This window comes from Pan troglodytes, chromosome 2, assembly GCF_028858775.2.
Source record: "Pan troglodytes isolate AG18354 chromosome 2, NHGRI_mPanTro3-v2.0_pri, whole genome shotgun sequence".
NCBI classification, from domain to species: domain Eukaryota; kingdom Metazoa; phylum Chordata; class Mammalia; order Primates; family Hominidae; genus Pan; species Pan troglodytes.
Genome location: NC_086015.1, coordinates 44,519,190 through 44,533,411, shown reverse-complemented (window position 1 = coordinate 44,533,411; position 14,222 = coordinate 44,519,190). Strand labels below are relative to the sequence as shown.

The 14,222-nt window shown below is 43.4% G+C and overlaps 2 protein-coding genes across 11 annotated transcripts in view; both read right to left on the bottom strand.

Moving 5' to 3' along the window:
• The window catches only part of ZNF621 (zinc finger protein 621), a 17,639-nt gene extending 14,077 nt beyond the window's left edge, over positions 1 to 3,562 (bottom strand). For both annotated transcript variants that reach the window (XM_016940782.3, XM_016940786.3), the window contains exon 1: positions 3,472 to 3,562. The gene's annotated coding sequence lies outside the window, so the exon portion shown is untranslated. The remainder of the gene's footprint in view (positions 1 to 3,471) is intronic.
• On the bottom strand, positions 999 to 14,222 carry ZNF620 (zinc finger protein 620). 9 transcript variants are annotated; one of them, XM_054680557.2, is made up of 6 exons: positions 13,976 to 14,082; positions 13,738 to 13,810; positions 11,346 to 11,464; positions 8,555 to 8,681; positions 7,635 to 7,748; positions 999 to 4,302 (listed from the first exon to the last, which is right to left on the bottom strand). In XM_054680557.2, exons 4-6 carry the CDS (start codon positions 8,586 to 8,588, stop codon positions 3,299 to 3,301), a joined length of 1,152 nt encoding a protein of 383 aa, XP_054536532.1. In that variant the 5' UTR covers positions 8,589 to 8,681; positions 11,346 to 11,464; positions 13,738 to 13,810; positions 13,976 to 14,082; the 3' UTR covers positions 999 to 3,298. The 9 variants fall into 9 exon arrangements, with proteins under 9 accessions (XP_054536532.1, XP_003309779.2, XP_009443533.2 ...); XM_003309731.7 differs by lacking the exon at positions 11,346 to 11,464 and having other exon boundaries at positions 13,976 to 14,096; XM_009445258.5 differs by lacking the exon at positions 11,346 to 11,464 and having other exon boundaries at positions 13,989 to 14,088.

Here is a 14,222-nt window from a genome sequence, read left to right as displayed (position 1 = left end):
AAACAGGCTAGACACAGTGGCTCACGCCTATAATTCCAGCACTTTGGGAGGTCAAGGCAAGAGGCTCGCTTGAGCCCAGGAGTTCAAGACCAGCCTGTGCAACATAGTGAGACCTCATCTCTATTTAAAAATAAAAAACTGATAAATTGGATTTCATGCATATTAATGTCTTCTGCTCTTTAAAAGACACTGTCATGATGTGCACCTGTAATCCCAGCTACTCGGGAGGATGAGGTGGGAGGATCACTTGAACCTGGGAGGCAAAGGTTGCAGTAAGCCAAGATGGTGGTACTGCACTCCAGCCTGGGTAACAGAGTGAGACCCCATCTCAAAAAAAAAAAAAAAAAAAAGACACCATTGTGAGAATGAAAAGGCAAACCACAGGCTAGAAGAAAATATTTAAAAATCACATATCTGAAAAAGACTTGTATCCACAATAAATAATGACCTCTCAAAGATTAATAAAACAAAAACAACACAATAAAAACATGGGCAAAAAATATGAGCAGACACTTCATCAAATAAGTTATATGGAACACAAATAAGCACAATAGTCATTAGAGAAATGCAAATTAAAACCACAATGGGATAGCATTAAACAATTAGAATAGCTAAAATTTTAAAAACTGACATCAAGTGTAGGCATAGATGTATTGGAAGTACAACTGTCATACAATGCAAGTGGAAATGTACAATGGCACAACCTCTTTCGTAAAACAGTTTTGAAGATTCTCAAAATGTTAAATAGGGTATGGTGGTGCACACCTGTAGTCCCAGCTACTATGAGTAGGACAGGGGGACTGAGGCAGGAGGATACCCTGAGCCCAGGAGTTTGAGTCCAGCCTGAACAACAAAGCAAGACCTGCCCCCCACCAACCTCTAAAAAATAAAAACATAATAAAAATTTTAAACGTTTAATCTATACCAATCTACCTAATGACCTAGCCATTCCACTCCTGGTATCAAGATAAATGAAAGCATATATTCTTACAAAGATGTGGACACAAATGTTCATAGCAGCTTTATTTGTAATAGCCAAAAACTGAAAACAACCCAAATGGCCATCAACAGGTCAATGAATAAACAAATTATGGCATATCCATACAGTGGAATACGACTCAGCAATAAAAAGGCATGAACTATTGATATATATGCAACAACATGGGTGAATCTCAAAGTAATTATGCTGAGTGAAAGACACCAGACCAAAAAATAAAGGAAAATTAATCCAAGTGACAGAAAGCAAACCAGTGGTTGCCTGTGAAGGGCCAAGAGGAAGGGATTATGGAGGGGTACAAGCAAAGTTTTGGGGTGGTGGCTGATTATTATCTTGAAATGTGATAATTGTTTCACTAGTATATTGATAAGTCAAAACTTACCAATAGGATTATAATAATAGGTAAAAATTTTTTTTTTTTTTTTGAGACGGAGTCTCAATCTGTCGCCCAGGCTGGAGTGCAGTGGCATGATCTTGGCTCACTGCAACCTCTGCCTCCCCGGGCTCCTGCCTCAGCCTCCCAAGTAGCTGGGACTACAGGCGCATGTCACCCCACGCCCAGCTAATTTTTTGTACTTTTAGTAGAGACAGGGTTTCAGTGTGTTAGCCAGGATGGTCTTGATCTCCTGACCTTGTGATCTGCCCACCTCAGCCTCCCAAAGTGCTGGGATTACAGGCATGAGCCACTGTGCCCGGCCAATAATAGGTAATACTTTTATTATATGTAGTCACTGTTTGAAACACTTCTACAAATATTAATGCATTTAATCCCCAACACAAACCTATGAGGTAGATTAACTGTCATCCTCATTTTACAGATAAGGAAACTAGTGCAGTTTTTGTAACTTAACCAAGGACAAACACCTGGACTCAAACCAAAGTCTGCCTGGCTCTGTATTATTAATCACTACTCTCTGCTTCCTGCAACGGGCAAAATCAAGCTGGCTGCCAGAGGGGATGCTAAAACCTAACACATTTACATCTTCCCTCATTTCCACAAGTAACAGCAATAATGGTAGGTTCTTCCATGATCATAAAAAATAACTAGATGGAATTGCAAGAAAATGCTGCCTGTTTTGAGGTCACTTGAAACAGCAATAAGAATAAATTTAAGACAAATGGTGCCTTGCACCTGACTCAAAGAGTATATACATCCTGACTTTTGCAAAGGCACAGAGTACAACTGTCTAGTGAAGACAAACTGAAGAATAAGTAGGGTGGGTGGACACTGAACCTGAGATAGGTCTCTGGAAGTTTGCACCCTACTAGGAATGTCTTCCAAGATGCATTTGGCTCCACATGGGCAGGGCCCATTTTTGAATTTAGGAGACTTCTGACATACGGACTGCAATAGGGAATCCATATATCTGTCTTTTTATTTACTGGTTTACTCCTTGTGTAGTGTTGCACATATGAGAAAGGATGCATGGGAGATAAAGATTTCAGATTTAAAGGGTCTGAAATGCCTTTATTCTATACTTATACTTCGGAGTATAGAATTGCAGGGGAAAACATTTTCCATAAGAAGTCTGAAGGCATACACATTGTCATCTGACTTTGAAGGTTGCTGTTGAAAAATCTAATGCCATTTTCATTTTTTACTGTTTTTGAGACAAAGTCTCACTCTGTCGCCCAGGCTGGAGTGCAGTGGTGCGATCTCAGCTCACTGCAACCTCTGCCTCAGGGATTCAAGTGATTCTCCTGCCTCAGCCTCTCTAGTAGCTGGGATTACAGGCTTGCGCCACCATGCCTGGCTAATTTTTGTATTTTTTTTTTTCAGGAGAGACGGGGTTTCACCATATTGGGCAGGCTGGTCTCGAACTCCTGACCTCATGATCCACCCGCCTCGGCCTCCCAAAGTGCTGGGATTACAGGCACGAGCCACCGCGCCTGGCCCCACTTTCATTTCTGATCTTTTGTTTTCTCTCTCTAGAAACTTTTTAGGGTCTCATTTTTTCTCCATGATCCTCTTATTCAAACTTGGTGTTTTCATAATTCACAGCAATTTTCCTTAATGTAGGTTTCCCTTGAATCCATCCTGCTGGGCACCCAGCATGTCCTTTAAATCTGGAAACTTACATTTCCTTTTATGTTTCTAAGTTTGTTTGTTTGTTTGTTTGTTTTTTGGTCTTCTCTAACCATAAAGAGACTTCATGTTGGGGAAACAGGTTCAAAAAACTTAAAGAAGAGTTCATGATGAAAGCCAAGTGTCTAACCAGGAAGGACAGCGAGGACACTGATAAAAAGCATGAAAATAAAGAGAAAAAAGGAGAGGCACAGTGGGCCTAACTATGGATAGCCCTATGCTTGGACAGGTGTCTTCTGAGTGTGTAGTTTCTGATGCAGAATGAATCTTCCACACCAGCTGAAGGTTTTACCACACACTTTACACTCATAAGGTTTCTCGCCAGTGTGAACTCGCTGGTGCTGAATCAGGGTTATTTTCTGATTGAATGCCTTCCCACACTCCTTACATTCAAAGGGCTTCTCCCCAGTGTGAATTCGCTGATGCTGAGTCAAGGCTGTGTTGGAGCTTAATCGTTTTCCACACTCTTTACATTCATAAGGTTTCTCCCCAGTGTGCATTCGCTGATGGACAGTGAAACTTGAGCTGCAACTGAAAGTTTTCCAACATTCGTTACATTCATAGAGCTTCTCCCCAGTGTGGAACCTCTGGTGCTGGAGGAAGACAGAGCTGCTACTGAAGGCCTTGCCGCACTCCTTACATTCATAGGGCTTTTCTCCAGTGTGGATTCTCTGATGCTGAATCAAGGCTGTGTCTGAACTTAAACCTTTTCCACATTCTTTACATTTAAATGGTTTCTTTCCAGTGTGAATTATCTGATGCCGAATAAGTAATGAGTTATATCTGAAGTATTTTCCACATTCTTTGCATTCAAAAGACTTTTCACCAGTGTGACATTTCTCATGTCGGTGGAAGTCTGCCATTCGAATGAAATATCTGCCACATTGTCCACATTCATAAGATATCTGACCACTAGGATTTGTCTGATTTGTAGTGAGTTGTGTGCTGACACTAATATTTTTTCCTAATTTCTCAAACTTCTCTCCATTCTTGACCTCATAGGCCTCATGGTGCCTGGCTGAGGTATCTGTGAAATGTCTCCTCTTTGACTTTGTCTTAATTATCCAATGACCTTGGGGCTGCTCTAGGCTGCTCCCAAAGTCAAGGTGCTGGGAAACATTCCCTGGCAGGCCCCCCACCATCAGTCTGAAGGACTCTGTTTCTTTGGACACATGATCCTTTGGAGTTAATCCTTCCTTCTCAGTTCTGGCCTCATCCCCTATCACAAAAAGAAAATACAAGTGTCAGTCCCTGATATCACACACACACACACACACACACACACACACAATATCTGTGCTGAAGAAGAAACAGAATCAAGTGGTTCTAATTTGCCCTGAATATAGGGATATTTTCTAATATGCTCACAAGATGGCTGCCTAAGATCACCACACAACAGAGCCCTGCAAGGGACATGAAAACTCTATGAGACGGGAGGGAAGCAAGGCCAGGAGGCATTCCCATAAACAGTGTGAAAACCAGAAAACTGCAAAGACTATTAATTAGGGCAGAAAGACTAAGAGAAAAATGAATGAGGTGGATAAAGATGCAAACATAAAAAAAGTAACAAATGGAAATCCATAAGTGAGAGGAAGACTCCCAAGATTAGAGAAGGGGCAGGCTGAGCAGTTCAAGCACTACAACAGGTCCCACAGGCTGAGATTCCTTAAGAGATGCTTGTTAAAAGACATCATGCATGTCATAACCTTGAAAAGAGAGCTGATCTCTACCATCAAGCTGGCTCTAGTAAAGCAGCAGGCTCCCATGCAGTGGTTGAGGACGCCATGCATGGCAACCACCACAGCATCCAGGAGAAAGGAAGGTTTGGAGGCTTGCCTTTAAAACCAAAAAGCACTGGAAATGTGAAGAACTCTTCCAAGAGTGAATGTAAGTCCCAAAGAGGGCCTGGTAACGATGCTTGCCATTTTTCCTAAAAGGTCTCATAGGTTGTGCATTTGTTTAATACAACAGTTTGAAAAGTGAACTACTAAACTCACATGATAATAAGGGAAAACCAAAGAGAAATATTCCCTCCACTATCAAAACCTTTTGCAGACTAAAATCTTCAGCCTGCATGCATTCACAAAAAATTGTTCAGAAAATATTTTTACTCAGATGACGTAGGGTCCTGAGGTCACATCCAGAAAGGTACAACTTAAACTCAAGACTTGGGAGTGGATCAGTAATGGGCATTCTCTGCAGAAGAGCACAGAAAATTTTCACAGGCAGAGAAGGGGTGAAGCAGAATAAGAAAGATTAAAAAATATACTATGTTTTATGTATTTATTTATTTTTGAGATAGAGTCTCGCTGTGTCACCCAGGCTGGAGTGTGGTGGTGCAATCTTGGCTCACTGCAACCTCCACCTCCTGGGTTCAAGTGATTCTCATGCTTCAGCCTCCCCAGGAGCTGGTACTACAGGTGCACACCACCATACCCAGCTAATTTTTGATGTTTTTGGGTTTTTTTTGAGACAGAGTCTCGCTCTGTCACTCAGGCTGGTGTAGGGTCCAGCCCTACTGGGCCTCTGGGTTTTTCTCCTCATGTGCAGAGACGAGAGATGGTAGAAATAAAGACACAAGACAAAGAGATAGAAGAAAAGACAGCTGGGCCCGGGGAACCACTACCACCAAGATGCGGAGACTGTTAGTGGCCCTGAATGCCTGGCCGTGCTGTTATTGATTATGTACAAGGCAAAGGGGCAGGGTATGGAGTGAGAGTCATCTCCAATGATAGGTAAGGTCACACGAGTCACATGTCCACCAGACAGGGGGCCCTTCCCTATTTGGTAGCCGAGGCGGAGAGAGAGGGGGACAGCTTACATCATTATTTCTTCTAGAAGGCAGAGCCAGGTGTACAGGGCAGAACATGAAAGTGGACCAGGAGCGTGACCACTGAAGCACAGCATCACAGGGAGATGGTTAGGCCTCCAGATGGCTGCGGGTGGGCCTGACTGATGTCAGGCCTTCCACAAGAGGTGGTGGAGCAGTCTTCTCTAACTCCCCCGGGGAAAGGGAGACTCCCTTTCCCGGTCTGCTAAGTAACGGGTGTCTTCCCAGGCACTGGCACTACCGCTAGACCAAGGTCTACTAAGTAAGGGGTGCCCTCCCAGGCACTGGCATTACCACTAGACCAAGGAGCCCTCTAGTGGCCCTGTCCCGGCTTGACAGAGTGCTCACACTCTTGTCTTCTGGTCACTTCTCACAGTGTCCCTTCAGCTCCTATCTCTGTATGGCCTGGTTTTTCCTAGGTTATAATTGTAGAACAGAGATTATTATAATATTGGAATAAAGAGTAATGCTACAAACTAATGATTAACAATATTAATATATAATCATATCTATAATCTATTTCTAGCATAATTATTCTTATTCTATATATTTTCTTTATTATACTGGAACAGCTTGTGCCCTCAGTCTCTTGCCTTGGCACCTGGGTGGCTTGCTGCCCACAGGCTGGAGTGCAATGGTATGATCTCAGCTCACTGCGACCTCCACTCCCCAGGTTCAACCGATTCTCCTGCCTCCGCCTCCTGAGTAGCTAGGATTACAGGCACGTGCTACCACGTCCATGCTAATATTTTGTATTTTTAGTAGCGATGGAGTTTCACCATGTTGGCCAGGCTGGTCTCGAACTCCTGACCTCAGGTGATCCACCCACCTCGGCCTCCCAAAGTGCTGGGATTACAGGCATGAACCACCACACCCGGCCATATATATATATATATATATATATATATATATATTTTTTTTTTTTTTTTTTTTTAGTTGAGACGGGGTTTCGTCATGTTGGCCAAGCTGGTCTCGAACTCCTGGCCTCAAGTGATCCACCTGCCTCGGCCTCCCAAAATGCTGAGATTACAGGTATGAGCCACCATGCCCAGCCTATTTTTAATTCTTATGTCAATAGCCATCGAAGTGAGAAAGTTATTCACCTTTAATTTACAATAAATTTTGCTTCAGAAATTTTTTTAAGTATCTGTGGGGGAAAGATGAAATAAGAATCAAAGGATATTGGTGACTGTTGAAGCTGGATGAAGGATACATGGAGTGCATTATGCTGGTGTTTGCATATATTTGAAAATTTCCATTATAAAAACAAACTTTTTATTCTTTAAGTCAGTGCTTAAACAATGTAGCCTATGATATGCAGATGGCCAGCCATGTTGCCAGAAGCCTATTTTCCTCCAAAGGTGGCTGACATCCTCATCTTTGCAAAAACAAACTGGCAGAAAAATAAAATGTTTTCATGTGACAGAGAAGAAATGAGCTGGTTTAAGTGCTGCCCAATCAGACAGTCTCCCTTGGCAGGTTGTGAGGAGGACAGGCAAAGACGAATATGCAAAGAAATCTTACAGTCATTCCTGTCTTAAAAGAGACTGGCCCTTCCCCAGTTGAGGTAGGCTACCACCATGAACTCAGAGAATCACATGTAATGATTCCACAGGAACAAAAACAGTCTCCCAAGAGAAGAAACACTTCTTGCACAATGAAATGTGAAAACAAGAAAGCAAGCCAAGCCAAAAAGGCAGCTAGTGGGTTCTCATGCTCACCTGGACAGATACCTCTGAGAGCCTCCCTGCCCATAGGTTCCCAGGGATCGAGGCCCCATGGCAGTTCCCCTTGCTCCAGCTGGGAGACCAGAACAGGCGTGGTGAATGGGAATGCTGCCCAGGGAGAAAGAAACAGGAAAAGGTAAGGGAAATCAGGAACCAGGATCCTCTTGCAGCCCCCTTTATCTTTATCTGCTGAGCCAGGTAGTGAGAGACAAGGTGAGTCAGGGAGAAACTTAATCTATGCTGCTGGAGGACAGAAATTTCCCACAAAGTGGCACAGAGTCCCAGAATAATCCCACGCTCACATAAGGGAATCTCAAGTTTTCTTCAGAGAACTTGGAAGACACAAGGGGCTTTGCTGTGCTCCCAAGAGCTCCTTTACCCCCCCATGTTTTGGGTACAGCCCCTCCCAGGGTTGGAGGGACAGGCGATTTCAAAACCTGGGAACGCAGGGCTCTCTCCACCCAGAAACTTCCAGGCAGCTCAGCCTTCAGGGCAACAGAGAGTTATTAGAAACCCCACAAAGTTCTCCTGCCAGGAGCGGTGGCTCACACATGTCTTCCCAGCACTTTGGGAGGCTGAGGCAGGAGGATCGCTTGAGGCCAGGAGTTCGAGACCAGCCTGGCCAACATGGAGAAACCCCATCTCTACTAAAAATACAATAATTAGCCGGGTGTGGTGGCGCCCACCTGTAATCCTAGCTACTTTGGAGGCTGAGGCAGAAGAATCGCTTGAACCTGGGAGGTGGAGGTTGTAGTGAGCCGAGATTGCGCCATTGCACTCCAGCCTGGGTGACAGAGGGAGACTCTTGTCTCAAAAAAAAAAAAAAGAAAAAAAGAAACCCCACAAAGTTCTAAGGAATAAAGAAGCCAGGATGCTCAAAGGGCAGAGGCCAAAAACAAGAAGAAATGTCTTACCCAGGGAAGCCACATTTGCATAATTCTCCAGCATCACTTCCCTGTACAGGGCCCTCTGCACAGAGTCCAGGCTGGCCCATTCATTCTGGGTGAAGTACACAGCCACATCCTCAAAGGTCACTGGTTCCTAAAACAACAAGTTCCTGCTCAAACCCTGTGTGAGGGCAGAGGATCAGGCTAAGTAGTGGGGCAGAGATCTACTGGGTCTAGTGGTATTGCCAAGGACAGTTATCCAGCACTCCACCATGAGGCCAGCCCTCAGCCATCTTTGCCCGCACCAACAGGGGAGTCCAAGGGTCATTGCACCCCTTTGTGGTCATCCCCAGCAAACAGCTCTATTTTCATCTGCTGATCTCTGCTTGCCTCCACTGTGTGCCCATCTGTTCCTCTGGGCTCCTTTCCCCAGTGTGGGTTTTGTGTGCACATGCACAGGGGACATCTGTATAAACACAGTGAATAACACTTTTGTACTGATCTTCACTCTCTCCCTAACCCCATTAAAGTGATAGTAACATAATAGCCCAAGAGAAGAGTCAAAGCAGGCTGGGCACAGTGGCTCACGCCTGTAATCCTAGCACTTTGGGAGGCCAAGGCAGGCGGATGGCTTGAGACCAGCCTGGCGATGTTGCCAACAGGGCGAAATCCCGTCTCTACAAAAAATACAAAAATTCGCCAAGTGTGGTGGTGCATGCCTGTAGTCCCAGCTACCTGGGAGGTTGAGATGGGAGGATCACCTGAGCTTGGGGAGGTCGAGGCTGCAGTGAGCTGTGTTTGCACCACTGTACGCCAGCCTGGGTGACAGAGTGAGACCCTGTCTCAAAAAAAAAGAGAGAGAGAGAGAAGAATCAAAGCCAACTAGAGGTATAAACAGAATTTTAGAAGGCAGAAAGAGAATGAATGATAACTAGACTAGAAAAGCAGACAAAGATGAAACTCAACTTCTGGCAGAAGGGGAAGCAAACAAAAAGGGGCCCAATTCACACCACAGAACTAAGGATGAGCTAAGGATTTTGTAAATGTGCACTGTTGTTTATAACTTGGTAAAATATTCTATCTCCTTAAAAGCAACATAGAGAAGGAAGGTCCAACAAAGTATTTAGGACAATGAATGAAAAATATCTACACATAGGCATGTAACTGAGACATCTCAGAAAAATGAGAATACACAACAGATCCTACAGGCTTTCAGAGAAGGAAAAACAACACACACGAAGACTGGGAAGTCGAGATGGCAACAGACTAAACACCAAAAGTAAAAGGGTAATGTTTTTGAAAATGCAGGGATTACAGATTACACCTGTAATCCCAGCCCCTTGGGAGGCCAAGGTGAGAAGATTGCTTCAGCTCAGAAGTTCGAGACCAGCCTGGGCAACATGGTGAAACCCCGTCTCTACAAAATATGCAAAAATTAGCCATGCAAGGTGGTGCTCCCAGCTACTCGGGAGACTGAGGTGGGAGGATCACCTGAGCCTAAGGGAGGTTGAGGCTACAGTGAGCCGTGATCGTGCTACTGTACTCTGGCATGGGTGACAGTGGGACTGTCTCAAAAAAAAAAAAAAATGCTAGGGGAAAACTTCCAGTTCTTATCTAGGTGGAATCACGGGGGCTGGATTTCCCCTCCTGCCTGAAACAAAATAACCAGACAAATTATATAAAACAATTTTCAAGATATCATGCAAAAAACGACAACAATCCCTGAGAAACAGGAAAGAAAAGAAGTGAGCCCTATAATTCCCTAAGCTACTACCCTGAGGAATTTCCAGGCTGCAACACAGGAAGGGGGAACTGAGGCAGAACCTGGCATATTTCCTTGTAGAGTCTGAAGAGACCAAGGCAGCTTGAGTTTATAGGACAGAATGCCAGAGAGGAGAGGGCTGCATAGAGATGGAATCTCAATTATCAGCAGAAGGTCCCTTTAGAGTATTAAACAAAATACAGATCAGTACATGGGTATGGGAAAACTAACCAAGGCCAGAGAAAGGATCATTTGGAAAGACTGAAAAGAACGATGCCTGATATTTACACACCATTAATCCTATGGAAAATAGGAAAAAAAGAGCCAGGCACGGTGGCTCATGCATGTAATCCCAGCACTTTGAGAAGCTGAGGTGGGCAGATCACTCGAGGCCAAGAGTTCGAGACCAGCCTGGCCAACATGATGAAACCCCATCTCTACTAAAAATACAAAAAATGTGCCAAGCATGGTGGTGTGTGCCTATAATCCCAGCTACGTGGGAGGCTGGACACAAGAATCACTTGAACCCAGAAAGCGGAAATTGCAATGAGCCAAGATCATACCATTGCACTCCAGCCTGGGTGACACAGTGACTCTGTCTCAAACAAAAGAAAAAAAAGAAAAGAAAGAAAATAGAAAAAGAGAATAAAAGGAAACAAAGAACAGATGGGACCATTAGAAAACAAGTAGAAAGATGATAGGCCCAGATCCAGCCATATCAATAATGGTATCAAATGTAAATAATCTAAACATCCCAAAAGGCAAACATTGTCATATTGGACTTTTAAGCAAATAAGAACCTACTATCTGCCACCTTCAAGAAATGTACGTTAAATATAAAGACAGGGATAAATTAAAAGCAAAAGAATAGAAAAAGATATACCATGACAACATTAGCCAAAGAAAACTGTAAGGCCAGGCATGGTGGCTCATGCCTGTAATCCCAGCACTTTGGGAGGTGGAGGCGGGAGGATGGCTTGCATCTAGAAGTTTGAGAAGAGCCTAGGCAACCTTGTCTCTAGGAAAAAGAAGACAGCCAAGCACAGTGGTCTGTACCTGTAGTCTCAACTTAGTCTCAACTCCTTGGGAGGATCACTTAGGCCTGGGAGGTGGAGGCTGCAGTGAGCTGTGATTGCACCACTGCACTCAGCCTGGGAGACAGAGTAAGATTGTCTCTAAGGAAAAAAGAAAAAAAAAAAAAAAGCTGCAGTGGCTAAATTCATATAAGACAATGTAGATAGGTAGACAGTCCATATTCTGGGCCATAAAAGAAAGCTCAATAAAATCAAAATGATTCAAGTCATACAAAGTATGTTTTCTGACTGTAATGCAATTAAATTTGATATCACAGAAAGACTCCTGGAAAATCCCCAAATATTTGTAAAGTCAGTAACACACTTCCATAAGAATGTACAAAGTATTTTGAACTGAATGAAAATGAAAACACCATGTACTAGAATTTGCAGGATAATGCTAAAGCGGTACTTGGGAGGAAATGTATAGCACTAAATGCCTATTTTACATAACAAAAAAAAAGAAAGATCTCAAATCTGTGACTTCAGCTTCCCCCTTAAAACTAAAAAAAGAATAGCAAATTTAACACAAAATAAATATAAAAAAGACATTAAAGATCAAAGTGAAAACTAATGACATAAAACAGAAAAGTAATGAAACCAGAAGCTAGTTCTTAAAGAAAAATTAATAAAATTCATAAACCTCTAGCCAGTGACCAGAAAAAAAGAGAGAATACACAAATCATTAATATTAGTAATAAAAGAAGTGACATCACTGCAGGTAATAAAAGATAAGGACATATTATGAACAACTTTATGTGAATAATTTCTACAACTTAGATAAAATGGATAAGTTCCTTGAAAGGCACAAGTTACCAAAACTCATTTAAGCTGGGCATAGTGATGCATGCCTGTAGTCCCAGGTACCTGGGAGGCTGAGCGGGGAGGATTGCTTGAGCCCAATTTGAGGTCAGCCTGGGCAACATAGAGAAAACCGTTGTCAAAAAATAAAAATAAATAAATAAAAAGAGATAACCAGAGTAGCCCCTATATCTACCAAAGGACTCAAAACTGTACTTAAAAACCTTATCAGAAAGAAAACTCCATGCCGAGATAGCTTCACTGTTGAATTCTACCAAACATTTAAGGAAGAAATGCAGTCAACTCTACATAAATTCTTCCAAAATATTAAAGAGGAGGGAATATTTCTCATTCTATGGAACAAAGACATCACAAGAAAACTGCAAATCAATACCTCATAAACATAGATACAGAAATTCTAAATAAAATTTTAACAAATTAAATTCAATATATAGTACTAATAAAATAATAATACACCATGACGAAGTCGGTTTTATCCCACCGCAGAGTTGGTTTAATATTTGAAAGAAAAATAATGTAATTCACCACATTAACAAAGAGAGGCTGGGCACGGTGGCTCACGCCTGTAATCCCAGCACTTTGGGAAGCCAAGGCGGGGGAATCACGAGGTCAAGGGATCGAGACCATCCTGGCCAACATGGTGAAACCTGGTCTCTACTAAAAATACAAAAATTAGCTGGGTGTGGTGGCGCGTGCTTGTAGTCCCAGCTACTCGGGAGGCTGAGGCAGGAGAATCGTTTGAACCCCAGAGGTGGAGGGTGCAGTGAACCAGGATCGCGCCACTGCACTCCAGCCTGTCGATAGAGCAAGACTCCATCTCAAAAAAAAAAAAAAAAAAAAAAAAATGGTCATCTAAATAGACACAGAAAAAGCATTTGTCAAAATCCAACATCCATTCCTATAAAAACTCTCACCAAAGTAGTACTAGAAGAGAATGCCTGATAAAGGACATTTACAAAACAAAACAAAACAAAAAAGCAAGAAACCTACAGTGAACATCAGTCTTCAGTGTGAAAGATTGAATGCTTTCACCTTAAAAGCATAAATAAGACAAAGATATCTGCTCTCACCACTTCTGTTCAATATTGAAATAATGCTTCTAGCCAGTTCAGTAAGGCAAGACAAAATAAAATAAAAGGCATCCAGACTGGAAAGAAAGGAGTAAAACTATCTTTACTCATAGATGACCTATGTAGAAAATACAATGGAATCTACAAAACAGTTACTAGAATTGCTATACTGAAGAAGTAAATACTTCTCCAAGCCTGCGGACTAGGGTGAAAGGGGTCTTTATTGGATGTAATAATGCAGATTTCCACATTTCATAATTTTTATTTTTAAGCTGGCTTCAAATGCCAAATCCCAACCAATCCCCCCACACTCACTAGTTTTCTAGTCTTAATTTGGGCATTCTCACCTCTCCATCTCTCTCATAGTGACAGATGCACAATGGAAGCCACTGGCCTACACAACTCAAGATCTGAATGCAGAGGTGACACCTGCTCTCTCTTGACATCAAAAGGGTGGGAGGGAGGGAGAGGATGCTCACTCACCTGGCGCCAAGCGGTCTGGAACATGGCTGGCGTCCCAGCTTCACACACTGCCTCAGGGTTCGGAGAAGTGAAACTGAAGAGAAAATAAAGAATCACCGGTGAGATTGATGCTGCCTTGCACCCCGCAAATGCCCTCTGTGCTACTTGAGCCCCTCTCCTTTCCGCCAACTCCTCACCCCAAAAAGCAAAGGGGTTGCAAAACCAGGCAGAACAAGCCCCAGGGAAACCAATCAGTTACCCGGACCGCGAACCTCTTCAGCTCGGACCGCGAATCCCGCGCGGCGCAAGCGCAGATAAAGCGTGGAAATTCCACCTGCCGCCGACACCGGGGGAAGCTTGAGACCCTCCGCCGGAAGTGCGTTTTCCATGCCCCTCCTCTCTAGGAACCTGGGAAGTTGCCAGTCTCTGTGGTTTCCTACCCCAGCCGCCAGCGCCAGTGTCCCTACTGCCTGAGACAACACGGGCCCGAGCGGGCGGCCCCAGGC